This window comes from Hippopotamus amphibius, chromosome 7 (assembly GCF_030028045.1).
Source record: "Hippopotamus amphibius kiboko isolate mHipAmp2 chromosome 7, mHipAmp2.hap2, whole genome shotgun sequence".
Classification (NCBI taxonomy): Eukaryota; Metazoa; Chordata; class Mammalia; order Artiodactyla; family Hippopotamidae; genus Hippopotamus; species Hippopotamus amphibius.
The window spans coordinates 94,355,679-94,382,837 of record NC_080192.1 but is presented as its reverse complement, the minus strand read 5'-3'; the positions used below and the strand labels follow the sequence as shown (position 1 = coordinate 94,382,837).

At 49.6% G+C, this 27,159-nt stretch overlaps 1 protein-coding gene across 6 annotated transcripts; it reads left to right on the top strand.

Moving 5' to 3' along the window:
• Window positions 1-2,254: 2,254 nt before the first annotated feature.
• On the top strand, window positions 2,255-26,771 carry CEP68 (centrosomal protein 68). Of its 6 annotated transcripts, XM_057740674.1 has the most exons (10): window positions 2,255-2,388; window positions 4,978-5,070; window positions 8,454-8,541; window positions 11,215-11,609; window positions 13,277-14,794; window positions 16,218-16,340; window positions 18,754-18,850; window positions 22,395-22,567; window positions 23,525-23,593; window positions 23,825-26,771. In XM_057740674.1, exons 4-9 carry the CDS (start codon window positions 11,256-11,258, stop codon window positions 23,546-23,548), a joined length of 2,289 nt encoding a protein of 762 aa, XP_057596657.1. In that variant the 5' UTR covers window positions 2,255-2,388; window positions 4,978-5,070; window positions 8,454-8,541; window positions 11,215-11,255; the 3' UTR covers window positions 23,549-23,593; window positions 23,825-26,771. The 6 variants fall into 6 exon arrangements, with proteins under 6 accessions (XP_057596657.1, XP_057596654.1, XP_057596655.1 ...); XM_057740671.1 differs by having other exon boundaries at window positions 23,525-26,771; XM_057740672.1 differs by having other exon boundaries at window positions 4,882-5,070; window positions 23,525-26,771.
• The last annotated feature ends 388 nt before the right edge of the window (window positions 26,772-27,159 follow it).

Sequence of the window (27,159 nt, the reverse complement as noted above, 5' to 3'; positions counted from 1 at the left end):
GAAAAACAATTCACGGCGGCACTAAAAGTGTGGGCATACACCCTAACCAGAGCAGCTGGAGCAGCGTGGCTTTTGCTGAGTATCTTGCTGCCTGACCTTCCTGGATTTCTACCATTTCCAGACCTGGTCCCCTAGCTCTTCTGATGTAAGGAATATAACCACACACAGCTCTAAGTTTACTTTGCTTAAGCTTAGAGACACCATAGGAAAGAAACAAACTCTCTCCCAGCCTCATTCTTTAAAATTCCAGGCAAGGATTCAGACCATCTCAGGTTGGGTCACATCTTTGTGGAGAAGACAAAAGAGACTATAGTTGGCCAGGCCTGGGCTCCATGCCTCCTTGCTCTCCATCCTTCCTGCCTTGGGGGTCCAGAGAAATGTGATGCCCCCTAAAGAATAATCTTTTCAGGGGATTTCAGGCAATTCCTCAAAGGAAAGATTTCTTGTCAGGCAAAAGCAAAAGATGCTCACAACAGAAAAGTATAGAATGTCATAGCTGAAAGGAACCCCAGGAGTCACCCATCCTATGCCCTCTTACAGACAAGGAAACCATACAGGGTAGAAAATTATAAAGGCTATGGGCAAGGTACACACAGAGTGCTGCAGAGTTCAAAGGAGGGAGAGTGCACATCTGGTTGAGGAGACCAGGGAGGGATTTGATCTGGGACCGGACATGCAGAGGTGTACTGTGTTGGTTTTGGGTTTTTTTTTTTTTTTTTTTCCTAACTTCAGAATTACTTTTCTGCTCATAGTCTGCTTACTCAAATTCCACCACCCATAACTTCCTTGGCTTTTTGAGAGTTTATTCATTTGGCCTTGATTTTGTTTTCAAGTACCCTTCACTTGGAATTGGTGCCCTGGTTCTATGCTTGACCTGGTTACTCATTTGGACTTGGCCCCATTCTTTGTCCAGCTGGTTGTCTTGGCTGGGAAAGACCCAAGTCTCAACCAGTGGAATTAGGTGACACCCCCAGAAGTCTTCTGGGTATTCAGAGATCAGGGGTCACAAACATAAACATATTCCAATGTCAGGCAGGTAATAAATGTGTGAAGAGGCTGGCTGTTACTTAATACAGCAGTGGTGTTTGTGGGATTTAAATTCTCATTTAAAAAACAAAAGCAAATAAAATCAATGTGCTGCCCAAATAAAAACATCTTTGGACTAGTTTCTGCTCTTGCTGTCAAAGTCTGCAGCTCTTGGATTACACAAAACCTCCAGCTATCATGACAGGTTCTGGAAAACTTAAGTCTGTATCTCCTAAACTGTCTGAGATCCAAAAGCTCCATGGTAAAGAATCTGCACTCTGGAATTCAAGTTGCCCACAGCTGGGGTTCAGACATTCACAGGCCTGTCTGATGAAGTGGTGAGGCATTCAATGTATGCCAGATGGCTGAAAGTGCTGCTGGGCAAAAGCATCAGAACGCAGGAACGGTGTGACACTGGTTACCATGGGATCCTTTCCCCTCCCAGCATGGTGCGATTCCCCTGAGCGCTACAAGCTAAAGAGCTGTGCCATTTGGCTCGCAGGCCTCATGCTGGCGGGAGCAGAGGGGAGAAGGAGGTGGTGGAAGGGGATGTGCATCACGGCCTCCCAAGAGCTGGATCCCACTTCCCCTCAACTTCCATCACCGATTTCCCAGAGGACCAGGCTGCTCCAAGAGTCGCTAAGCAGCTCCTGGCTCATTTAACCACACCCCTCCCACCCTTTCCAAGCCTGCCTAAGTCCCACCTGCCCTCTAAAGCTGACTCCAACCACCCGGCCTGGGGAGCACGCCCTCCTCCGGTGCTCGTGCCCCGTGGCACCTGTTCAGGCCTCGGTCACACGCCTGGTTGTTTAGATGCGAACGTAAACAGACGTACAAAGACTGCGGGTCCGCCTCCCCGGCAGCTGCGCGCCAGGAACACTGCCCATCGCTCCGCGCAAAACCAACGAACGAACGCTGCGGCCCACTAGCAAGAAGAAAGGGGCCCAGGGAACCCACCCCTCCTCGCTGCCCGGGACTACACGCCCTCTCGCGACCCCATTCGTCGCGAACGCGCAAAGGGAGCCGCGAGCGCGGAAGGCGAGAGAGGACTGCCGACCGAAGAAGGTCCGGGCCCCCATAGGCCAAGACGGTGCCAGGGGTGGGCTCTTCTTGCAGGAGCGGGTCGTGCATTGGTCGAGCCTCCGGACTGAGGGCGGGGATTGGTCGCGCCTTTCCGAAGGCGTCCTCCGCGCGATGGAAGGGCGGGGCCGAAGGGCGTGGCCGGCGCTCGGTCCCGCCTCAGGCGTTCAGGGCTCCGGCGGGAGGGCCGCGGTGTCCACCCGGGACCCCCACCTCGGGGCCGCCGCACGCGGCTTCCTTAGCCGCCGGCCCGGTCCAGGAGTCCGAAGGGTTCGAGGCGCGGTACGTAGCGGCCAGCGCACGGGTGCGAGGCTCGGGGGTCCGCGGCGCCGGGGGCTGCTGCCCGGCCCCCTCTGCCTTGCGGTCTGCGGGGGCGGGCCGGGCGGGCGGCCGGGCCTCGCGTCTCGCGCCTGGAAGGGCGCAGAGGCTTCGCGGGGGCGGGGGCGCCTGGTGCCCGGGCCTCCATTTTGCAGGCGAAACGGCGGGTGAGGTGAGCGGCGGGGAGGCGAGGCGCGGAGGTGGGAGGCCGGCGTTGGTAGAGGCTGAGCGCCGCGAGGCCGGGCCGCGGGAGCGCGCGTGTCCGCGCATCCTCGGGTTGGAGCAGCTGCACCGCGGGGCTGCCCCGGCTGCTGGGGACTCCCTTTCCCTCGGGGCCTTGCCCCGGGCGTGTCTTGTTTACCCCGCGCGCTCGCCAGGCCCAGGTGCCCCGGGAGTCGGGGGCCCGCGCTGCTCCCGGATCCGCTGCCGCGGGGACCCTCTCTCACCCGCTCAGGGTCATTCCCTCTGTTAAGATGGAGACGAACGGTGCCTTCTGGTCGCCTTGAATGCAGCAGCCCCGCTGCCGAGGGAAAAAGCAATATGTCTCACTTTTTTTTTTTTTGCCTGAAAGGGCCACCCTTTCCAATTGTCATCACTGGAGCGGCTCTTAGCCCAGGGGCACAAGTCCGAAGCCTGTTTCAGGCCCTTTATAATGATTAGGTCGGGTTCGGTGTATTGTTTGTAATAAAAATGAGCGGAAATCTGCCAGTGCCAGAGCAAATTGGGACGTCACTGAGAGTTCATTGCAGTGGGTGTGAGAAGGTGGGCATGAAGATAAATGGCATTCATAAATACCCTTAGGTTCCTAGACCTAGGGCGTGAAGGATGTTAAAAATGCATGACAAAATGTGTTTGGTCAAGAAGTCAACGGTACAGGGTTTGGTTAAGAGAGGTAGAGGTCACCCCTGCTCATCCTTGTTCCTTCCACCACCTGGGTTAATCAGTTCTGGGCCACCCAGTACAGAAAAGAGCAAATAATTCAGTTTTCACCTCTTCTGGAAAACTTTTTAATGCTCTTCCCTCACCTCACTACTAATAATCACTCCCTCCTTTGGACTGCCTTCCGTAGCCTCTGATTTTATGCATCACACTGTATTGTGGTTTCCTTAGCCCCCAGCACGACGCTTGGAACATAGAAGGCGCTCAGTGATGGAAGGAAGCCAGAAAGAACACAGAAAATCAATGGTGTAGCCACAAGTTGACAAAATAAAAACTTTAATTCCTTTAACTTGTTGGGCCAGTTATTCTTACAGGTGAGGGAGGCAGTTGAGCTCTGGCTCTTAACTCAAATCAGACTTTAGCTCTGCCATGTTACTAACTCTGGACAAGTTATTGAATTTCTGCAGGGCTCAATTTGCTCTGTAAAATGGGAGTGGCAGTAGACCTACTCCATTATTTCTGAGGATTATATAAAATATTGACATAAAGTGCTTAGCATAGTTCCTGGCACAAAGAAAATGTTCGGTAGCTGTTAGCAGTTGTTAGGATAAAAATAAACATACTTGAGCAGATTCACTAATACTAAATATCTGTATAGCATTTGAGCCTTCAGGTTCTGTCTGCCTGTTGGTCCTTATCTGTTCCTTGATTTTAAAAATCCCTTAAACCATTACAGATTTTTCCCCCCACTGTAAAGGTATTGCATGGAAGACTACTTGTTTATGCATTTAGAGGACCACCACCCACTGGAAATTGGTAGAGTGCCAGATAACAGCTAGGCCAAGTATTACAGTAGTATTTCACGCACTCTTCATATGGTCTGTTACTCAGAATGGTCATGTGAAAGCAGAGGAGATGGGGGCTGATGTGGCTGACAGAAAAAGTTGGTTCAGATGGAGGTGGACTTGAAGTGGCTTCTCTCTTTTTAACTTAAATCTGTTCTCATGAAAAAACTGTCTCCTATCTTTAAAGTTGTTCCCAAACATTGTGAACAGTGGAAGAAGTCTTCTGTTAGCTCTATATCTATTTGCCAGAGCTTGAGGTGGCAGATACACCCACTAGAGGTGGTGTTGCCTCACTAGGGGGATGTTGCCTCACTTCCAGGTTTTCCTGTACCACTTTCTGGTCACAGGAAACAGGCTAAATTGTCCATTTCCTTCCAGCTGTAGGTCCCCTTGGCATGTCAGTTTCTCTTAAATTATTTGGAGTCTCCAAAACAAAGACCATACCTCTTCTCACTTTTAACTCTCTCAGGAGAATTCCGGTCTCTCATTCTGCTTTTCGTGTAGCCACATGAATCTTGAATCCTTTCTAGGGAATACTGTTCTTTCTGAAGATGCCCTTCCAGTTGTGACCTTCTATAATTAGCCATAAAAAACCTGCCACAAGGTGTGAGCTTTTTCTAATGTCCTGTTGGAAAGACCTTAAGGTTTTCTTCCTTAAATTTCCTTCTTTTGTATGCCTTGCATAAGTAGGCACTTGTAGAATGGTTGTAGAGCCATTCTGGTTCCCTTTCAGGGTGCTGAAACAGGCGGACTAACCTGGTGGTTCTGAAACATTACTGTACTTGCCAAACACCTGGGGAGCTCGCTAAACTGTAGATTCTGATCCCAGAGCTCTGGAGCGGTGCCTGAGAATCTGCATTCCCAGCAAGCTCTGAGATGATGTAGATGCTGCTCTTCCGTGGACAACGCTTTGAGTGGAAAGGTACTAACATAGGTATCTACATTTGCTTTTTAGGTGTACTCGTAAACAGGCTTTATTTTCTTTATTGGGATGAAGTCTTGGGTTTAGGAGCTCCCCCTGCCTCCCCCTCCTGTTTTTAACAGTTCCTCTGTTTTGTTCCAAAAATGATTTGAAGTATCTTTCCAGAATAGTTTCAGTGTAACAGTATTTTAAATAACAGTGACTGAGGCAGATAGGGTAAAAGAAAATTAAGAGAAGTCAAAGGTAAGTACACAAGGTGAGTGCCGCTCTGTGCTGTACATTTTCCTTGGGTGGGACTGCTGATTCGGTTCCGAGCTTACAAGCAGCAAGAGCGGAGAGGAGAAGTTTTTTAGAATCATTTTTGCCAGTACCTATATAAAGTAAAAACAAACTGGCTGCTCAGTGAAGCAGCTGTTTCTATTACTGAGACCTGAGAATTCTCCTCCAAAGAGAAGTGTTCTTAAGAGCATCTCCAGAAACTCAGTAAGATTCTTATCAATCTTCATACGATGTAGCCCGACAGTCTCAACAGAAAACTGTCAGTACAGCAAAAGCAATGGCTTGTGGAACTGCATCCAGTGGTCCAGGGCCAGCTTCTTCAGACAGTAGATATGATTTTTGTTAAAAACGGGGCGGCTGTTTTTTGGCCTTGCTTTTTGGTGGGAACAGAGTGTCCAGTTGAATGACATGTTCAGTGCCCATCATCCTTATACTTTGAGCTTTGTTGGATGGCAACAATCTCCTGACTGCTGAGGAGGCCCGAGAGCTTGGGGTGGAGGGGAGGGGTGGCTGGAAGCTCAGTTAAGATCCTTGTAGATGTGGCAGTTGCATCTCTTCAAAGGCATCCAAAGACATCTCATGACAAGTTAGAAAACGCCTTGCTGTGAGGTTCTCTGTGGCCCCAGTCAGTCAGCCAGCTGTTGAGGGAGAGTGTGAAAGGAGGGGAGAGTAGCCTGGTGGCAACCTTCCTGCCACTTTGGTTAGAGAGACCCACTGCACCTCCTAGGGCCCTGGAGGGCTCTGACGCTAAGCAAAAGGTAAGGAAGCTGCCCTAAGGGGTGGGAAGGAAAAGGGCTGCCGGGGCCAAGGATCCTGAAGGTGGTGTCGACCTGTTGCCAAGCTGTGGGAGGCACATTTACCCCTTCATAGCTTTGAGCCTGCTCTCCCTTTTTACTTGCTTTCAGTTGCAAAGGAGGGGGCCAGAGCACTCAGGGTGACCTGCCCCTCAGGGAAAGACAGGGCTGGTGTGGAGGACTAAGGGTCTGCAGGGCTTGTACAGTCAAGGAAGGAGCAGGTGAAACGGCAGTGGCTCTTAGCCATCGGCCTCCCAGTCTCAAATCTCCTGCCACAGCATCCCTGGCACCCACCCCACTCTGAGGCGGGCCTGGGCCTCTTGTGACTGCCCGTTTTGTTGGCCTCCCCCACATATGTCTTTACCTGCTTTCATGCTGTCTCCCACGCCTGGACTGGCTTTTGCCTTTGAGCTCCTTTCTGCCATCCATCTAGTTCCCCCAGAAGCCTTCCAGCAACCTGACAGTTTTGGGTCCTTCCCACTGGCCCCCTTTCCGTGTGGGCAGCTTCTTGTTCCCAGAGAAAAAGCAGCACTGAGAGCCTCTCTGTGTGCTCCTCTGGCCAGATTCTGCCACGTTATGTGCCTGGCATTGACCACTTGAACCTGTGGCCTCCTGCAGAAACAGCAAGGAGCTCCAAGGCTTTGGTCCCTGAACTGGTAGGGCTGGCTCTGTCAGGCAGCACCTGGCTTCCGTGGCTGGTACAGGTGCTGTCTGTGTGCTTGTGTACAGAGAGGGGTCCTGACCAGAACCCAGCTTCCTGAGCCGAGTTGGTAAAAATCAGATTGTTTGGAAGGGGAGCTTGCGATTTAAAGAATCCTGGGGAAAGTCTTTTTGATCAGAGGAGGATTGCTTCATACGTTGATCATTTGTACATTTGAATGGTTTAGTTAAGAGAGGGACATTACCTCTTCCACGTGCCCTCCCCCCCCCCCCCCCCCCAACACACACACTTCACAGTCCTCTGTTCTTTATCCTGGACAGGAACAAGTGGGAGGAGGTCCTGGCAGCTGCAACAGGCCTGCACGAGGGTGGTGCAGCAGATACCAGGAAGGGTCAGGAGTCCAGGCTTACCCAGTTAGTGTGACCCTGTACTTTTACTGTAGGGCGAGAGTTAGCCAAGCCTACATCACTCCTAATTATATCTGGTAGGTCATACGGCCTCTGCAGGTCCTGGAAACTAATGGAGAATTTTAATACCAAACTCCAGGTGGTCCCTAGGACATCCTGAAGCTTATGTGTGTTCTTTCTTGGTTTGGCCAAGCACAGGGCTGAACTGGTATGTGCAGACCTTTCTCATATGGGAGGCTTGAATTCATTGTTCATTTTCTGCGCTCAGAGCTCTACAGTCACTGTGTCCAACCTCCTGTTGCTTCCCTGTTAGGAAGGAAGCTGACTGAGGCCTCTGCCCACCAAGGAGCTGCTAGCTAGCTTCCAGAAACACTGTAAAATGTGTGATTAGAGAGCACAGAGGACCCACTGAGTAGCAGGTTGTTTGAAGCTACTGACAACATAGCAGGTTGTTTTCATCTGAGCATTCCCTTGGGTGTTTTGGAAAGGAGTAAGCGGTCTCTCACTGGAAGGGTTCAAGCAGAATCCCCATCTCCAGCCTCACCCTCAGAGGGCTAGAAGGAATGATGGTGTGTAACATCTAGAGTCTGTGGAGATGAAGGCTGGAATTCCATGCATTATTACAGGTGCCCACCTGACAGATGCAGATGGAGTTGAGCCCTAGAAAACCAAAGCTTACACATTTGCTAGGCTGATGTTTTCTTCGACATAATTGATGTCTTCAGCAGTCGTTACTTCAGGGAGTTTTCCCTGATTATCTCTATTACAGTTGGTGTCTCCTTTTTGTTGCATTCTGTAGTACTTTACATAGAATTGGGAATGAACACTCATGGACTTTTTTTCTTTCACATGAATCTGTCTGAATTCTCATTAAAGAAAACTTGTGTGGCACAGGGAAAATATAGCATGATTTGTTTTTTGGGGTTTTTAAAATATTTATTTTTGTCTACGTCGGATCTTAGTTGCAGCACGTGGGTTGTTACGGTGCGTTGGCTTCTCTTTAGTTGTGGTGCATGGGCTCAGTAGTTGTGATGTGTGGGCTTAGTTGCCCCATGGCACATGGGATCTTAGTTCCCTGACTAGGGATCAAACCTGTGTCCCCTGCATTGGAAGGGGGTTTCTTAACCACTGGACCACCAGGGAAGTTCCCAGCATGATTTGTTAGGCAGATTAATAAGTAAGATTGTAAAGGGACTGCATATCCAGACTGAGAAAATAACCACCTATAATCTGTCTTTTCAGAAGTACCATTTCCATCAAAATCGCTGAATTTCAGACCTTCTTTCCTGGTTGCTGAAGGGCCTCTGGCGGCACTGTTAACCTAGTTCAGGTTTGTATGTATACTTGAAAGTTACTTAGAGGTGTCTCCTGAATACCTTATAATTCTATCTCATCACTCACCACCAGAATGAATGGATACCTCTTTTTTTTTTGAATAATGAGATCCAGACAAGACAGATCAAAAATAGATCATTAAAACAGAGATCATTTATCTGCACCCTGTTTTGCCCAAGCATCATCTTATTCCAGTCCCCTGTCTTATGATCACATGCTTCAGGGGACTAGTCACTCATCATGGCCCAACTCTAGAGATGAAGTAAGAAGTAGAAATCGGGGGCTGCAGGCTAGGTTCAGCCTTCACCTAATTTTTCCAGCTTGTGGGCTCAGCTTATTCATATAAACACAGTTTGCCAGTAATCATTTTCACGTGCAGTTTCTTAAATAGCCAGTAGGTGAGGGTATGGCTCCAGGAAAATGGTTCTCAGCAGGACTTGGTCACCACTCATCTCTGTCCCTGTATCAGCCTCTCCCTTCTTCTACTTCATGTGTCTGTTTTGTAACTTGTTCCCCAGTTGGTTCATAAAGAGCTTGGGTTCTGGAGTCACACAGGCCTGGATTTGACACTCTCTGAGACGTTTCCCCCTTTGTGAAAATGAGGACAGGAGGACCTGCCTCCCATGGGAAACTGGCACTCTCTCAGGCCACCAGTGGGAGTGTAAATTAATGCCACCCGGAACACATGCCAGAAGTACACGTGCGGGTCCCCTTCACCTCAGCAGTTCTCCTTCTGATTCTTGATGCTGTGGGTGTGCTGGTACTTGAGCAGTGTTGTGTGTACGTGCTTGTTCATCACAGCATTTTTTGCAGTAGCAAAAGGTTGGAAATAACGTAAATATCTGCCAGTAGGGGACCAGTGGAATAAGCTAGCGTGCATCCTTACGGTGGAGTACAGCGCTGGGCAGTGGTGAGAAAAGAGAGAGCGTTGTCTGTGTATTGCTAAGGAAAGATCTCGAAGATATTTCATTTAAAAAAAAAAGAGAAAAGCAAGTTTCTGAACAGCGTGTCCTGTGGTTTGCTACTTCATGTAAAAAGGGGGAAGGATGAAATCGATTTTTGTGTTTGTCTCATATACATCAAGAGATCAGAAACACATACAACATTAGGTTGTTTACCTGTTTTTGTGGGAATATCTAGTGGTAAATGTTTTCCTTGGTTTATATAAAAAATTGGCAGCTTTTTCCTCCTCTGTTGGACTCCTTTGCTCCTCGTAAGGTGACTTGTTGCACTGATTCTGCCCGCCGCCCATGACACTGGCTGACATTCGGCGTGCAGTGTGCACAGGCGTTGTCCTCATGCCCCGCGTGCACTGGGGACAAGGTTGGAAGCAGACTTACATGCATAGTGTGTTTTATATTTGGACCATACATGACCACTTCAAGACAGTCATTCTGATAAGTCCCTGCGCACATGGTGGCCGGGACGAGTTGGTGAGAGTGCATGTGACGCGTGTTCTGCTCTAGGCTCGCCTCTGATTGTCTGGAGCCTCACCAGGCGAGCAGGGCAGGACACTCTTGTTTTGCGGGCACAGTGCTGTTTCCCAGCGTGAGGGCCGAGCAGGAGGAGCCAACATCGATGGCCTCCTCCACCTTCTCAGGCTTCCCTGCTGCCACCAGCACCTCCTCTTGCCATCACCTGCCTTCTCGGCTCTGAGGAAACAAGGCTATTTCTGGCCAGGTTTTAGCTTTGAGGTTGGCCCAGTGCATTTCAGGCGGTCACCCAAATCCTGGGCGCTTGCGCTTGCCCTTCCTCCCTGTCCAGAGCCCCCCGGAGTTCTCTTCCTGCCCACTGTTTGTCCCGGCCCCATCCAGCCAGGGCTCCCAGCCATGTGCACACTCAGGCTGAGAGGGTCTCCCTCTGTGGTTCCTGAAGCTCCTGTTGGAACCGTTCTGTTTTCAGATCCAGCTCCCAGATGGTTCCTTCTCTCGCCCTGAGTGCTCACCCTGGTTCTGCCCGCCGCCTGCCTGGTGTGCTCCTCTCTCATTGTCACCTGCATGCTGCAGTGTGACCGTTACCGTTGTCACCCACCTGAATTTCCACGGCTTCCCTCAGTTACCAATTAATCATAATGCAGGTCAGCCGGAGGAGAGTTGCTGCTCTCTCTCTGGTCACTGGCTGCCCTTGGAATGAGAAGTGCCCACCTGCTGCACAGTCCAGGGTGTGGTTTCTGCGGCTGCCACTCCTCCGCCGGCAGAGCGGGCACTGTGGGAGCCCCTGGGCTCAGCCACAGCCCGGAGTAGAGATGTCAGAGCCAGGCTGGGGCCACCTGCTGCTGGGGCTGTTGTGACAACAACTGCTGCAAGGCTGGCACAGGGAGGGCCCAGGCCAGGGCTGTTACCCAGTGGGGCTAGGCCAAAGGGACGGGGACAGAAAGGTGACTTTAGGCAGGACCAGACCTTGGCTCTGATTTGGACCTGCATTGACCCTCCTGGGTACCTGTTGCTGGGGCTGCTCCAAGTCACATAACAGCAGAGGACAAAATGGCGTGCTCCTGTGTCCCCTTTGGAAGGGTCTGGAGCTGAGGAAAAGCCAGACCTCTGTTTCTCTTTGAGGAAATAGCCATCATTTGTTCTTTCGGCCCCCAAAATGTTTGTCTTCATCTTTAAAAAAAAGAAAACAGGGTTTCTTGGTCACAGAAAGTTTCTCTCCCTTTCCCATTTTGTAGGAGCTGAAGCTTCAGCAGAATCCAGATTTGGGGACATCTCAATGGCCCTGGGAGAAGAAAAGGCAGAGGCCGAGGCAGCCACGGACATGAAGGCCCCATCCTGTGGGAGGTGGAGCTGCAGGGAGCAGGAGCTGGACCCCGCAGGGCCTGTGCATGGGGAGCAGCTGCCTCGCCTGGAAGCTGAGGGAGGGCCTGCCTCCCCTGTCGGGGGTGCCGAGGGGCTCCCTGCCCCTGCCTGCTGTGGTGGGGCCGCCCCTGGCCCCTCCGGAGCCTGCCAGCCACAGGCCAACAGGGCCAGCAGGGAGCCGGCAGCGGGTGGGTCTAAGCCTGCTCTCAGTTGCCTGCTTCCTCCTGCTGGCCTGGGGACTGGAGATCTGCACTCTGTGGGAAGCCAGGTAGGTACTAAGGCAAGCGGGGCTGTAGCTTTACTTAATCCTGTCTTCTGAGAGTCCCTTGCAGCACCGTCTCAGCGTCTTACATGCTTTCCCAGCCCCCGTACAAGGTGGAGAGGTGGGGGAGCTTGGGTGTGATAATTTCTGTTTTACAGGTTCACCTGGAGAGTTGGGCCTTGAGGCCAGCAGGGGGCTCTGTCCACAGCGTCTCCTGTTCCTCAGGAGTGCGACAGGTGCCTTTTTGAGGATCAGGGACGCTGTGGCCAAGACCTACTGCCCAGAGGGCTGGGCCGGGGAGCCCTGATGAGGGGAGCCATGTCCTGCCTTGACGTGGTGATGTGGAGGCTTTACAGAGCCCCAGAGGAGGTGTGGGGAGGGAGGGTTCAGGGCTGTGGGCTCCTGAGGGCTCGGAGACTGTATCCCCTTGGCACCCAGGGAACCTGGCAGCACCTTGGAGCCCCTGTGGTGGGCAGCAGTGTCTGGGCGAGGAGAACTTGGAGGGGGGGGCTCTCTGACTACAGGGCAGCCTTGCCCAGTGGGAGGCACGTGGAGCAGGGAGTCCTGCCTGTTTCTGTGACCTCAGGCAAATCACCAGATCTTCCAGGCCATCAGTATAGTGGGGACGGTTACCTGACTGACCTGTCCCTCCCAGCTCTGACATCCTGTTGTGTTCTGTTTGCCAAGGCCTTTGATGGGAACGGCTGTGATCTCTTCCGTGTCCTCGTGGCACTGGCTGCCACGTGCTGCCCCCCCCGGGAGCCCCATCTTGTGAGGAGGTCCTGAGCTGACCGGGAGAAAGCAGGCTAGGCCCGCCTGCCTGGGGGCCAGGGGCAGTGCGAGGCTCGGGTGCTTGAGCCAGATGCAGTGAGGGCAGGCAGCACATGAGCAAACACAGAGGTGGGCTCTTTCCTGAGTGCACGTCTGGTGCTTATTGTAACGCTGCTTGCTGAGCTCTCACCCTGTGTTTTTGACCCTTGAGTTTGTTTAATCCATGTGTCTGTCCTGAGGAAGCGGTCCTATCACTACCCCCATTTTACAGGTGAGAGAAGTGAGTCTCAAAGTCGTACATCTGGAAACTGGCAGCTAGGAGTTGGCCTCAGGTCTGTCTGGTTCCAAAGCCCATGCCCTTCACCTCTGTGCTATTCTGCTTCTCTTGGGGGCAGGCTCTTCATCGAGCAGATTAAAAATCCGAAGTGAAAAGGCTGAGGTGAATGACTCATTTTGCCGCTGTTGAGTCACTGCTGGGTGTGAGCTGAGCGGGTGGGGCCTGGTGGGCGGCTCACCTGCCGGGTTTGGTTGTGTGTCCTGTCAGCGACAGAATGCTGGAGGCTCTGCCTCCCCAGGGCTAGGTGGTGTGTTCCAGCTCCAGCCCCACAGAGCTGTTTGTGTACTGCTTGCTCACGCGCTAGGCATCTGCCGAGGAAGGACTTTGGGAAGGACTGGGGGTAGGATCAGCTCGGTGAGGACAGTCTGCTCCTTAGCGCAAGCTGTGTGTCCGGCCACCAGCCCCACACTTTCTCTGTCTGATTCTTGCACCAGGTAGCAGGCTCTTCCATTCAAGACCTTTCCTCAGTGTCATCTGGGTCCCCAAAGAAAACTCCTGAGTTGTCCTCGAGGAAAGAAATTTGGCTTGCTTATTTTCACCTTTTCCTTCCCTTCTGTCACTGCAGATGGAGGAGACCAGGCTTTCTGCCTCGGAGGAGCTACCTCAGACTCACACCGCTCCCAGAGCCACCGCTCTTTGCTCAGGACATGATGCTGATACCGAAGATGACCCGTCCCCAGTGGCGTCGCCGCAGGTGCTGGACCTCAGCCCCCAGTCTCACGTCTCAGGGTTCCCATTCCCATCAAGGCGGAGGTCCGCGGTGAGCCCGGGGGCCCCTGCATCTCAGTCTTCCAGCTGCAGCGTCTCTGCCTCATCCCCAGGCAGCAGTCTCCAGGGTCACCAGGAAAAGGCAGAGCCTCCGAGTTGCTCCCTTGCCAAGGTCTCCTCCTCCCTGGAGCTGGTTGTGCCGCCGTCAACCCCCTCGGTGGTGGGGTCAGGGCCTCGGCTCCAGCGGTCGCCCCAGCCAGTGTCCTCAGCGGGTGATGCTTCCGGGCTGGGCAGGAGGCGCCTCTCCTTCCAGGCCGAGTACTGGGCCTGTGTGCTGCCCGATTCCCTGCCTCCCTCCCCTGACCGCCACTCCCCCCTCTGGAACCCGAATAAAGAGTACGAAGACCTGCTGGACTATACTTACCCACTCAGGCCCGGGCCTCAGCCCCCAAGGCACCTTGACAGCCGGGTGCTGGCTGACCCCATCCTGCAGGACTCAGGCGTAGACCTGGATAGCTTCTCCGTCTCCCCAGCAAGCACCCTAAAATCACCCACTGATGTCTCCCACAGTTGCCCCCCAGCAGAGGCCGCTGCCCTGCCATCCTCTGGGCCCAGAGAGCCGAGCTGTAAGCGGTGGCCCTCTGGAGTACCCCAGAGGCAGGGCAGCGTAGGGTTGGCATCTTGTAGCCCCCTCGCATCTACCCCCAGAGCCCCAGGCAGTAGGGGCACTCTTTGGGAGAGCAGAGAGCCAGCCCTGAGGGGCGAGAAGGACCGGCCGCCTGTGGGCAAGCACGTTGAGCTGGGCTCTCCCCACCTGAAGACACGGGACAGGAGGTGGCCCTCCCCCAGGCTGGAAAGGGAGAAGGGGGCTGGCCAGGGCATCGGGCGCCTTGCCTGCGCGGAGTCTGGATGGAAAGCATCGGAGGAGGTGGGAAGTGACGACGAGTATCTGGCCCTGCCCTCTCGGCTGACGCGGGTTTCTAGCGTGGTCTCGTATCTAGGTTCCCTTCCCAGCTTGGTGCCCCTGCCCCCGGACGCTGCTGAGGGCCAGAGCTCCCTGGACGTGTCAGACAGTGATGGGCCAGCTTCCCTCTCGTCGGACTCCAGCCAAAGCCAGCTTCCCTCTGGGGCTGCGCTCCGAGGGTCCCGGAGCCCTGAGGACCAGAACCACTGTGTGCTGCGTTCCTTCAGCCGTACGAGGGAGGGCGGCCTGCTGAGCAGCCAGGCCCTGGGGGTCTCCTCTGGACCACTGAGAACACGCGTCTCCTTGCCGGTGATGTTGGACCAGAGGGCATTCTTGGATCCAGCTGCTGAAGGGCAGCCGCCCAGGAAGGGAGGAGAGCAGGGAAAGGAGTCGCTCATGCAGTGTGTGAAGGTAAACTCAGCATTTCAGAGGCGTTTCCTTTCTTCCCCCACTCCACTAACCTCATAATAAAACCTAGTAACGCTGAGCACTTAAGTGCCAGGCACTGTACTGCACCTTTCCCCGTCTAATCCTCACAACTTTCTACTGCCGTTTTCATGTCATAGTTGGAGAAAAAATCAGTGAGAGATTAGGTAACCTGCCCCTTCACATTTAGCAAGGGCTGGAGCCTGAGATGCTAACCACCATCCCAGGCTGCTCCCCAGAGCACTTGACCTTGAGGATTAAGAGGTACTCTGCGCAGGAAGGACCTGTGCTCGGATGCCTTCAGGACACATGGGCTCAGTAAAAGTGTCGTCGTGGCTGAAGGACTTCTCAGAGCTTCAGTTTGATAAAGTGGTGTAACTGCAGAGTTGGGGGTAGCAGATGCACCATTTCCTGGACTTCTTGGCTGCACATCGTCTCTTGTGGACCACCTAAGACTGTCAGGAGATGGAGCTAATACTTCGTGGAATAGGGTTGTGGGCATCAGGCAGATGTGAGTTTTGGCTCTGTTTCTAGTTTGCTTGTTTGTAGAATGTGGAGCTTTGCCTCTTTGGGATGTCGTGTGAATGAAGGAATTCATGCTGAGGGCCTTGCACAGTCTCTGACACAAGGATGTTCAGGAGCATGGCTGTCCACACACTCGGAGAGCCCATGGCCTGCCTCCCGGTTGAGCGCCCCAGTGCTGTGTCTGCAGGGCAGCCAGCCCGAGGGCTGTGTCCCCGGGAGCGACATCACAGACGTTTTCTAGCTCTCGAGGAGGGCTTTAACCTGCCCCGTGGTGTCCCGTGGGCGATTTTATTTGTACTGTGGAGCAGGTAGGACAGGTGTTAGCATGTGCCCTCCTTTGTGGTGAAAGATTGACAGAGACCATGGAGTGAAATGCTTGGCTAACAGCTGCCCCTGGTCAATGGGTGGCAGGAGTCTAGGGGCCTGGGTCCCTGGGCAGGAGGGAGCAGAACAGGGACAAGCAGTTTTAATCAGTCGTTTTCAGGTATAGGGTCAGGTCAGTCATGATCATGGCATGTATTTTATGTCCGGGGCAGTTCTGTAGTTGGTGGCAGTGGTGACCCAGGAACTGGTCTGTGTCAGGCAGGTCTCTTCTGGGCTGTCCCCATCCCTGCCCTCACCTGAGCACCTCTCCCTACATACGGGGCTGGCCTTTCTCAGACTGAGTGGGGCACAGAACCAGGTGAGCTCTTCGTATTGCCCTGGCGGAGGTCTGGAGTCACAGGGTGGGGACAGACATGGAGGAGACAGGAGACAACGCCTTGGCGGGGAATGCTCTGGAGAGGTGCACAGGCTGTGTTCTGGGATCCCCCAGGTATTTTTAGCGTTTGAAAATGTAAACAGTGGTTCCATGGGTAACACCACTTGTTATTTGTCTACACAGACATTTTGCTGTCAGCTGGAGGAGCTGATCTGCTGGCTGTATAACGTGGCAGACGCTACTGACCACCTGACTGCACCCAGGTCCAGCCTTACAGGCCTCAAGTCTTCTCTGCAGCTTTACCGGGTAATATATGGTCCTGGCTTCTGACTGTTGACTCACGAGAGTGGTGGCTACATTACCTGATTAGAAAGTAAAAGTTCAAATAACTGATGCTCTATATGTTGTGGTCCATTGACTTTTACCTGAAATCTAATCAGAGATTCTTTTCAAATTCTTAATGCTGAAAAACCATAACATGTATGGGTTATTTCCTAGGCCAAATAGAATTAGAAGAAAGTGCATTTTGTTTATCCTCAATGAAAAATACTTCAGGGTTATTTGCGATGATTTTTCAAATGTCTCAGGGATTGATAGGCGTAGATCTGTACTGTTAGGAAGTCATGAGCCACACATGGCTATTGAAATTAAGTAAAATTAAAGATCAGGTTTTTCAGTTGTTCTGGCCACATCCCAAGTGTTCAGTCATCACATTTGACTGGTGGCTGCCATACTGAACAGAGCATTTAGAACATTTCTGCCATCACAGAAAGCTCTGTTGGACTATACTGACTGGTATTTAAGGATTTGAGCTGAAATTGTACTGACTCCAGAACATGCACAAGACATTTTGGTGGTATTTAAACAAAAAATATGACCTAGTTTCCTTCTCAGGGTATTTGAGGGGTGGGGGTGGAGGTTGCTTCTTTTTTTATTTTAAAAATCTCTTTGTGGGTTCTGGTTAACTGACTTTATAACAGGTGTGTTTTGGGTGACAGTTTGGGCTGTTCTGGCATAATTATCAGTAGGTCCCCCTTCATTCTCAGAAGTGTTCTGAATTGAATGATAAAGCATCAGTTACCCTAAGTATAAACATTAACTTTGACTGAACTACCTGCTGACTTCTAGGATATCTGGTTGGCCAAGTCTTTCTCACCTCTTCTGAAGGAGCTGAGGTGGTGTTTGTGGGCTGAACTTGGTGCTAGTCTAGAAGGGGTTTTCTGGGACAGCTCTTTGAATAGAGGCGTGTGTGATTTACTTGTGCCTGAGCCAGGGCCACACCACCCAGGCAGGAGGGAGGGCTTTTGTTTTCCAACTTGGCGCCAACTAAAATTTAGGGAATGGGCCTTGCCTGGGTGGGCCAGCTGCCCTACCCTAGTGGGAATGCTGTTTCCTGCTGTGTGGAGTGAGGTTGCCAGAGTTCCTGTCCCAGAATACGCTTGAGGAAGCAGAGGAAGACCAGGTGTGAGGGCCCCCCGTGTGGCGCCCTGGGAGAGTACGTGCAGAGCTGTACAGGGCCCACCCCCAGGAGGTCCAGGGGCAGCACCACTGTGAGGAGAGGACATTGCCTGGAAACTGCCCCAGCTGGATCCAGCTGGGTGGCCTTTCTAGAGTGCCTCAGCCCCACTGCCATCAGAGCAGGTGTTACATAGAACAACTCCATTCTCTCCATTTCATCCCTCATTGTGTCCTTCTGTGTCTCCACTTCCAGGCTGGTCACAAACAACTATATTGCTTTGTGAGTAGAGCTGAGATCTGGGCTGAGAGTTACCCCTGCAGATCAGTGAAGCCTAGCCCAATTGTGTCATCCACGTAACTGTGTCACAAAGTGGGACCACACTGTCAACCCCTCCCCACACAGAATGGTGCTTGGCTCATATGTATGAGCTACCTGGACCCCTGCTAAGATACCTAATATAAGTGCACACACTTGTGTTCACATATTTTCACTTATGAGTCTATCTTACATACTTTGTCTTAATAACACAGTGGGTTTGTGGCAGCAAATAAACTGCAGAGAATGCTGAAGAATAAAATAATAAGTACAGGTATCAGGGCAAAGGAAAACTGAAGACGGGAGTATCGTAAACCCTAAAGTAAAATGGCAGCTTCAAAGTGTGAACTGCCGATGTCTGCACCCTGTACGACAGAGGTGGTCATGGACTTGACTGCACATCCTAGCAGCTAAAGGAAAAACCAGAAACAGCTACAAGGCTTGATACTGCAAGGGGGAAAGAAATGAGCTGCTTAGGAGACTCTCAGCTTCCCTGGTGCCTTCCCAAGGCCTCAGGTCCACAGAGAGCAGGACATCGAGGGAGGATGCGGGGGTAGGCAGTAGCTGCCCGTGATCACGTTAAAGACGCCTCTCTTGTGGCTCTTACCAGGTCCGTTAGCATAGAAGACAGCGTGTTTTGTGACTCTCATAGGCCTGTAAATCTAAAGAGAACCCTGTGAGGTGTAGCACAAGCAGGAAACCCTGACTCCAGGCTGTTCATGAGCCAGGCTCTGCCAGGGAAAAGAAAACTCCTCGTTTGTCAAACTGTGAACAGAAAAAAGGATTGACTGTGTGTTTGCCTTAGGCTCAAAAAGGTGAAGTTAAACTATTGTACTGTTTACTTGGGGTTAAAGGGGAATCCAGCTGCTGAACAAGAGATCATTTTTAATAACTTTTATGAAATGGTAGTAATGAAATTTTTTTTTTCTTTTGATATGCTTTAAGCAATTTAAAAAAGATATAGATGAACACCAGTCTCTGACGGAGAGCGTCTTACAGAAAGGAGAGATTCTACTTCAGTGCCTGTTGGATAATACCCCAGGTGAGATGCTTGAGTTTTTATACGTAGCCAGTGCTTAACCCCTCTCAGGGCAAGTCCAGGACCCAGTAGAGAAGGAGCCAGTCACTGAGAAGGAGCCGCTAGTGTAAGAGTCCCTCCCACCCACATCCATTGCCTTCAGCTCCCACAGCCATCTGTCAGCCGCTCAAATCACTGAGGCCCCGCAACCATTGAGCCTGCAAGAACGGTGCTCTTTAGCGTCCGCGTTTATCTTTCCCTGGCGGTGTCCTGGGTGGGAATGCTGGCTTTAGTCCTGTCCTTGGCTTTCAGCCAGGGTGTTCACAGCGGGGAGCCCGCAGGGTTCCCTTCCTTTCACAGTGCAGGCTCGACCCCTCTCTGGTTATCTGCTTTGGGGAAGCATTTGTTCCAGGATCTGAGAGCAGTCAGGCTGTTCTGCGGGAGGAGACTGAAGGAAGAGGGGAACTGATGAGAGGGGACAGGTGGATAGCAGTGCACAAACTAAGCTCGAGCCCCTCTGCAGGATGGGTTCCCCGGTTAGAAAGGTGTGAAATCACAGACTTCGAGAGTACATCTCAGCGTGCAGGGCGCAGGGGTTCACGATTGGCCTTGCCCTTGCTGGGGGCAGATGTGATAGGATGAGCCAGGAGAATGCTGGTAAAGCAGTGAACTGATGGACCCCCCACCCCCACCCCCAAGCAGTCCCTATTTTCCTGTAAGACTGAAAAACCAAGTGCTGAGAGAGCCTATCTGTATTTTGCCTCAGTTTTGGAGTGTAAATGGGGTTTACACTGGAAGCAAACAGCATAAGCAGAAATGGGCAGGACCCACTGGTCTGAGATAGGATGAGGTGGCTTTCCTGACCAGAAGTGGTGGGAGGGTGCCTGGTAGGGAGGTGGTGGAAAACAGTTTCTCAGTCTGAGCACCACTGACACTCTGGGCTGTGTAATGCTTTGCTGTGAGGGGGGGTTCTCCTATTGTTGCAGGATGTTTAGCAACATCCCTGGCCTCTACCCATTAGATGCCAGTAGTACTTCCCCAGTTGTGACAACCCTGAACATCTCCAGACATTCCCAGATGTCCCCTGGGAAGAGAAAACCACCAAGATTGAAAACTGTGAGGGCTTTTGATGGGACAGGGAGCCACTGGAAGGTTTTCAGCAGAGCCTGACTTACCCATTGTGTATTATGTGACCTCCTGGCAATTCCCTGCCCGCAGGAGGCCTTTATTGGCTCTTCTGGTGTTCTCTTGCAGTAGGGTTTTTTGGTTTTTGGGGGGCAGAAATTCAGTACGCCAAGCATTTTCAATACTGTGTGCAAGACACTGTGCTGAAAGCAGTTGACATACCAGTTTTTTTCATTTAATCACAGCCCTGTGAGATGGATACTATTACTACTCTTATTTCAGAGCTGTGAATTTGCCTTGGGCCACACAGGGAGTGGCAGCCTGGCTCCAGCCCTGTGCGCTGACTCCCCAGTCAGACTCCGCACCTCCAGACCCAGCAGCACAGAAGAGCTCAATACCAGGAAACTTCCTGGAGGCCATGTGTAACAGGGGGCTTCTTACAAGCCACTGGTTCTTGAACCTTCATTTAAAAATCAATTCAATAATACTTCTCAGTACTTAATCTGTAGTAACAACCACTTTGCCCTTCTCTCCAAAGGAGTCTAGAGGTATTTTACTGCCCAAATAAGAGGCTTTTAGGGAATTCCCTGGTGGTCCAGCAGTTAAGACTCAGGACTTTTACTGCCATGGGCTTGGGTTTGATCCCTGGTTGGGGAACTAAGATCCTACAAGCTGCACAGCACAGCCAGGGTTAAAAAAAAAAAAAAAAAAAAAAAGAGGCTTTTGGGGATTCTCTGGTTTGTAGATCTGTATCCAGGCTCATTCAGATCGACACCCTGCTTGGAATAATCAGGAACTTGGCTGTTCTGTGAAATTCACAAGTTTCCCTAGGCATTCACAGAGTCTCTGCAGCTAGGTGCACAGCTCTTCTCTTCAGAGCACGCTCTCAGAGCCAGTGGAGCCTGAGCACGGACACCCCCCGTCCCCCGTCCCCAGGCTTCTTCAGAGCCTGCTTTCCTCCTCAGCCACAAGTACAACCTTAGGGACAGGAGGTCAAATTAACTCCTTCAGAATGTGCCCATCTTGGCCTCCAGCCAAAGGCCTCTCCAATGGCTATCTGGCAGGTTTTCACAATATTTTGACCTGGTTACTCTGGTACATGAGTTGATGATCCTGTCTCACCCTAATTCCTCATTATACTGGATCAAATGACTAGAACCTAGAACCTAGTCATCAAGCTGAACAGGCTTGAACATCAAGCCTGAACCAGGCATCAAGCTGGTTGGCATCAAGCTGAACCAGGCCCCTGAATGCATGTATTCAATTAAAACATTGAAGTCTCAACTGAGAAAGATAATTTTATCACTGTTTCCAGCCTTCCTTTTACTTGGCCCCAACCAAATCTCCTAACACTCTAAAATAAAAGTTAAAAAATAAAGGTCCCGTGAATTCCACTGACCACTCACAGGAGGACAGAGCAAATGTCTGGTGAACGTGGAGGGGAGAAATCAACCCATTCGCCTTGACAGTGGAGCTGTGCTGAGCGCCCTGGCTGCATTCCTCTGCCTGCCTTGCTGGCTCTCATGAAAATTGTCAGGTTGGCACTTTGCCCTGATGATGCTGCACTGATGTGGCTGCCCTGGGCGCTGACCTCGACACAGCCAGCCCGTTCCGTCTTCCACCCGTCCATAAGCATCCACTGCAGATAGGCAGCTTCCGCTCTCCCTTCCTCTGCTAGCAGATGTTGCAGCTGTGGCAGGAAACTAGGGAGAGTGTGAACACAGCTGATAAAGGCACAGGAAGCAAAAGCAGCCTTTGTGTTTAACAAAGGAAGTCAAGTTTTTAAGAGAAAAAAACAAGCCTGCTGTGTGTGATGCACTGTGAACCTGGTCCATTCCTTCCTCAAATGAACACTTAGCCTGTAGGGTATGGAATCTTGGCCTCACTAACCATCTTGTCTTAGCCTGCTTTCAGGTAATTTTCTTTTGAAGTCTGTTCATTTAGGACCCACAAAAAAGGGTTCACAAGCATTCCCATATGACATCACCAGATCACCCATATACGTGCTAAATGACAGTCCCACAGCCAACAGAAGCTGATAGGACCTGGTAGGCAGGACGCAGAGTCCTAATCTTGGCATATTGTTTTGTTTTGTTTCAGACTTCTGTCCTACAGGACCTGGGTGTGTGCCCTGGGTCTCATCTCTAAAAGTCAGATACCACCAGTCACCAAACAACTATGTCTCTGTGTCTTTTTGTGAATTATGTAACTCCAAAGTGGAACCAGTGAAATAGTCCTCTCAGCTTTAATCAGAAGTTAACAACATAGATCCTCCAGTGCAATACAGTCTCTGGAGAGTCACTGTCAAAAAAAAAAGGGGATATTGTGGAACTATTGCCATGTTCCTGTTTTATATAGAGTGCTACATACACCCTTGTATGTTCTTTTGAAAATACACTTGTATTGTCTCTTTGGCCTAATTGCTTTAAACCTCACTTGTTAGTGTTAAAGGACGTCCTTGGGAGGATCTCCCGGCAGCCCAGTGAGCTGGAGAGACATGCAGATCGCCTGTATGACACCATCTTAGCCTCTCTGGACACACTGGCTGGCTGCACCCTCCTCCCCGACAACACGCCAGCAGCACAGAGGAGCGCCAGTGTGAAGGGGATTGGTCTGGTAAGTAGAGCAACCCTAGAGAAGAAAATGTCTTTGGACTCCAGTGCTCCTGCTCTGACAGTTGGCTGTTTCTTAGAAGCTTGTGGCTAAGAGCTACTGAAACAAATGAGAGGCCGGGAGAAGCCCCTGAAACTGAAAAGGGGAGATGCTGTCATTGCCAGGAAGGTGTGGGGTCTTCCCGTGATGATGAAAGCTCACTGTGGTGCTTTCCATTACTCAGTATCAGTCCTGCACCTGCTGAGGACCAGGGTGCTCTAAGGCTTCCATTTTCTAATGCAGACCCATCACTGCCCCCGTCGTCCCCCAGTCCAATGAGAACGACTGCAAAATGTACCTATACCTACTTTTTAATGTCTGCACATGTACATTTCTCCTCTGTTCTGCAGACTTTTCTCCCCCAACTCGTTTGGTGCCCCATCTCTAAGCAACTCTCAACAGCACCAAGTCCCCACAGGGACCCAGAGTTAATGCAGCTCCCCACACCACCTTTCCCTGAAAAGGCTCTGCCAGCTTTGCATACCACTCCCTTCTGGAAACGGCTAGGGGGACAGATGGGAGTACCGTGCCCTGCAGACTTAACAGTGCAATGTTTTATCTCTGGAAAAGTCAAACAGGAGAGATAGGCAAGAGGGGCCAAGAAGAGTAGAGGGACTGCTGCCCACTGTGGGGTTACCACTGCCCAAGGTGGTGATTCTGCAGCTGGAGCATACTTTCTCTGAAACTTCCTCTCCTGCAGCCAAAATCTGGCATTGAACCGTAGATTTCCTGGGTGAGGATTCACTGTAGACAAAAGAAGGTAAAGGATAAATCCAAGTATGTCAAGAGCAGGGAGTCCCTGTATTTGAATTAGATAAATCTGAGCAGCTGTCATTTAAATTCTAGAGTGAATGCAGGTGACTGCGGTGTCATTCCTCCCTCTGCAGCATTCTGCCTGTAACAAATGCTTCTCTCTTTCAGGCATCTTCTCAGGAAAAGATGTAATCTGTCAGCCAGAACCTGGCTACTGGGAAACTTCCGGAAGTCCCTGTAAGAGCCATTCAATACTAAAATCAAGGGGGAAACTTAACTCTAATGCACTAGCTTTAAAATGCCTTTCTCTTCCCTGAAGTAAGGGCTGTTGAGTTACTATTTTTATTTAAAATGAATCCTTCCAAATTGTTTTCCTTTGGTGCTTCTCTACAAAGAGCACGTAGCTTTGCAGTTGTTGATAAAATAATGTGAATAAGGCTTACAGGTCTTTCCTCTCCCTCTGTCCAGTAAAAAAGTGGAGAGCTCCTAAACTAGTCCACCTGCTGAGATCATTTAAAGAAGGCTGGTATGAGAAAGAATGTACCCAATATTTGGTATTCTCAGGCATGCAAGAGGATCCAAGAGACTGAAAAGGTGATTGGTGGGCCAGGAACTTGGGTCTTTTAATAAAATGAAACATAGGCTTATAAATCCCTCTTTGAAGACTGCAGAAGAGACTTTCAGTGAACTCTCCAAATCAACAGAAGGTTCTACACAGAACCTCTACAAATTATTTTGGGCTTTTAGGATACCTTTTATCATCTTAAGTGCTCAGGGCTCCATCTGCCTGCCTAACTAACATCTTAAAAGGAAAATGTGTTAGAGACTTAGGGAACTGCCATTGAGCTTTAGCCAGACTATGGACTAATTATCTGCCTTAAGGGTACCTCCAGGAGGAGGCATCCTTCATTCCTACTCTTCCTTGGAAGAGCAGTCCAAGGTCAGAGAAGGGCATGGATAGGATCACACGGTCAGGTTAACTACAGAAGCTAAGGCGGTCGACAGTGAGAGGGAAAAGGGGAATTCTTTGTTGCTTTGAGAGTTGACATGTAACCTGTAGGGAAAAAAAAATCTATGGATCAACCATTTAAAGCCAATTCTATAGCTTTTTTAAGTAAAATGATCAGCTGTTGCTGGTAACCACAGATTCTGCAAAAACAAAAAAGCACTTAAAGTTTTATTGGGCTATGAATGAACACGGAAGGAGGAAAGCACTTTCCCCGTTTACTTTTAGTGTTACAGTAGGCTAAGACTTGCGGAAAGGGTTCTTCACACTTAAATATGTGAGATAAAGATTTTTTTTTCAAATTCCAGATTCTCATTTGAGGAGGGGGCTTAAGAAACGCAGATCTTTTAAGTTTATAAAGAAGTGAACAAGTCACCTGAACCCAGAGAAGGTAACATTAGAACAGTTATTCTCATAAAGCAGACTTCTGATATCCCCTCAGAATAAAACATTTAATACAAAATTACCCTCTTTAAGAGAAGTTTAGGACTTTAGTTTTGGGCGCTCAGCCACATAATCTTAACACCATCTCATCCACCTCTGTGTGAACTAAAATCTTGTGATTAAATGTGGCTTTTCTGCTTTAAAATTTCTCAGACTTTATACTGGAAAATAAGCTGTAAGTTCTAATATTTAAAGAATAACTATATAAAATTCAATGGTAGCTATATAAAATGCAGTATTTCAAGTGCCTCTGCTACTCTGGTATGATTTATCATAATGCTTAGGACATGATCAGAACTAAACTGTGTATTGTGGTTCTGCTATCTCTATTTTAATCTTGATTCCATACGTAGATTTAAAAAAACAGAACTTTCCTAGCAAATCATGATATATGTAAAATATTCTTAAAAGCCTAGAATTGGTTAAAAAGGCCTATCTAATGGCCTCTGTTCTTAAATTGATATATTTCACCTTCTCTTTGATGTGGCTATAAATTGGTACATGCCTTTCCAATGAGTGTGTTACAGGATAGCCCTTGGTTATTAAACCCATTTACCAACATTTGACAGGCATGAAAGTAAGCCTTACTGGTTGGCAAAAAAATTGAAGATGACAACCCTATAGAAACACACTGGCTGATAGTCCTTTATAGCAGTTGAATGCTGAACATGCCATTCTACCATTCAGCCTAATAATTATAGCCAGCTTCAGCTAACAGGAGTTTTCACAGAATATTTTATTTCCAAGTACCCTGTTTCCCAACAAAGTACTGCTTTTACCTAGAGATGATCTAAGATATTTTTGTTCACTTCCTTTGAAATAAGGTGTGACTGAAGGGTGTCTGCTCTGGACCTAGTTGTGAATGCCACTGAAGAGTATCAACACAACTGTTAATGATGTCTTCAGCAGTGCTGTAAGACATTTAAGACCTCCCTTAAAACTCAAGCTGAAATTGTTTCCGACTAGGAAGATGCTGCCAGCAGCATTCCATGAGCAAACACAGCCAGGTTCGATTCAAGTAGCCAGGCTGGCCAGTGCGCTGTGGTACACATTAGCCTTAAGGACAGCAGTGGCTTACAGTGACATATCACGTAGTTACAAAATCCTGAGTTTACCTGGAGTATAATTTCCTAGTAGTCCCCTTAAATTAGTAGAACTTAAGTCCACAGTCAAGTGGCAGTACTAGGAGCTGGATTGGCAGTTTCAAAACCTGGATTCTCATTGCAGCTCCATGGCTAAGCTCATTTCCAAATAGAAGACAGTGTCAATACAGGGCTGTTTTGAAGCTTAAATGGGAACATAAGGGCGGGCTGGTGTAAAATATGCTGCAGTGGCAACATACACATGTTAAAGGAAATTTTGGTCCAAAGTCAAAGAACAGGAAGTTACTGCTCAGACCAGAATGGCTATCGTTCTGCAAGGATTCCATCAGAGATTGTGACTGCTTAGGTTTAGAACACCCTTCACTTCAGTAAGCTAATTCATGGCAGCCACTTATATTTAAAATACAGCAAGCAATAATGCCCTTTACTGACTGAACAGATTATTAGAAGCCCATAGTAGCTTGAAATATTTTTACTTGAAAATGGGGGTAGGAATGGGAATTTCTTTTTCCCCCAACATCGCATTTACTGGCAAAGTCATAATAGTAAGTAGTGCAGCATGCTGAAACATCTTGCAGTAAGCCCCAGTCTTGACTGCTATGGGGGAAAGAACACTAGAATTTTCTAAACCAAATAAGTATGTAAATATGCTTACATCTCAAGTTCACATAATGTTTTTTTGCTAACTCACCTGACAGTTTGAACAACTTGCTGTGTTAAAACCGAACTGCATCACATTGTCTAACATTTGTATCATCTACTTTAAAAAAGTTTCTGAATTCTTTCCCCCTGTATACCGTGTTGATAAGGCAAAAAAAACAAACCTTCTGAAGTATTAAAAAAAAAAAAAAATCTTCACCCAAATAACAATTGGTAACTTGAGGAATTTTTCAGTTGCCTTATGTGAGGATGAATAGATCCAACAAGCACATCTATAATACAAAGTAAACTGTGATTTTATTGTGAAATTCTCATAGATGGAAAATTAAATCGAATATTTATTCTGTCCATTTCATTTTACAATAATCTTACCACTTATTTTTGTACCATGTATTTCAATTGCCTGTTTAGTGAAAATAAAGAAACCTATAATTTTTGGCTTGTTTTTAGTTTTAAATTTTATCATTGAATTAAAGACCCCACCATAAAATGTGTTGCCAACAGCCACATCCCAAGCCCCTAAGTAAAGACTGTTTTGGCTGCTATTTCAACCACAAGGAAACAATCTTTGACTTCTATCACCTTAAAAT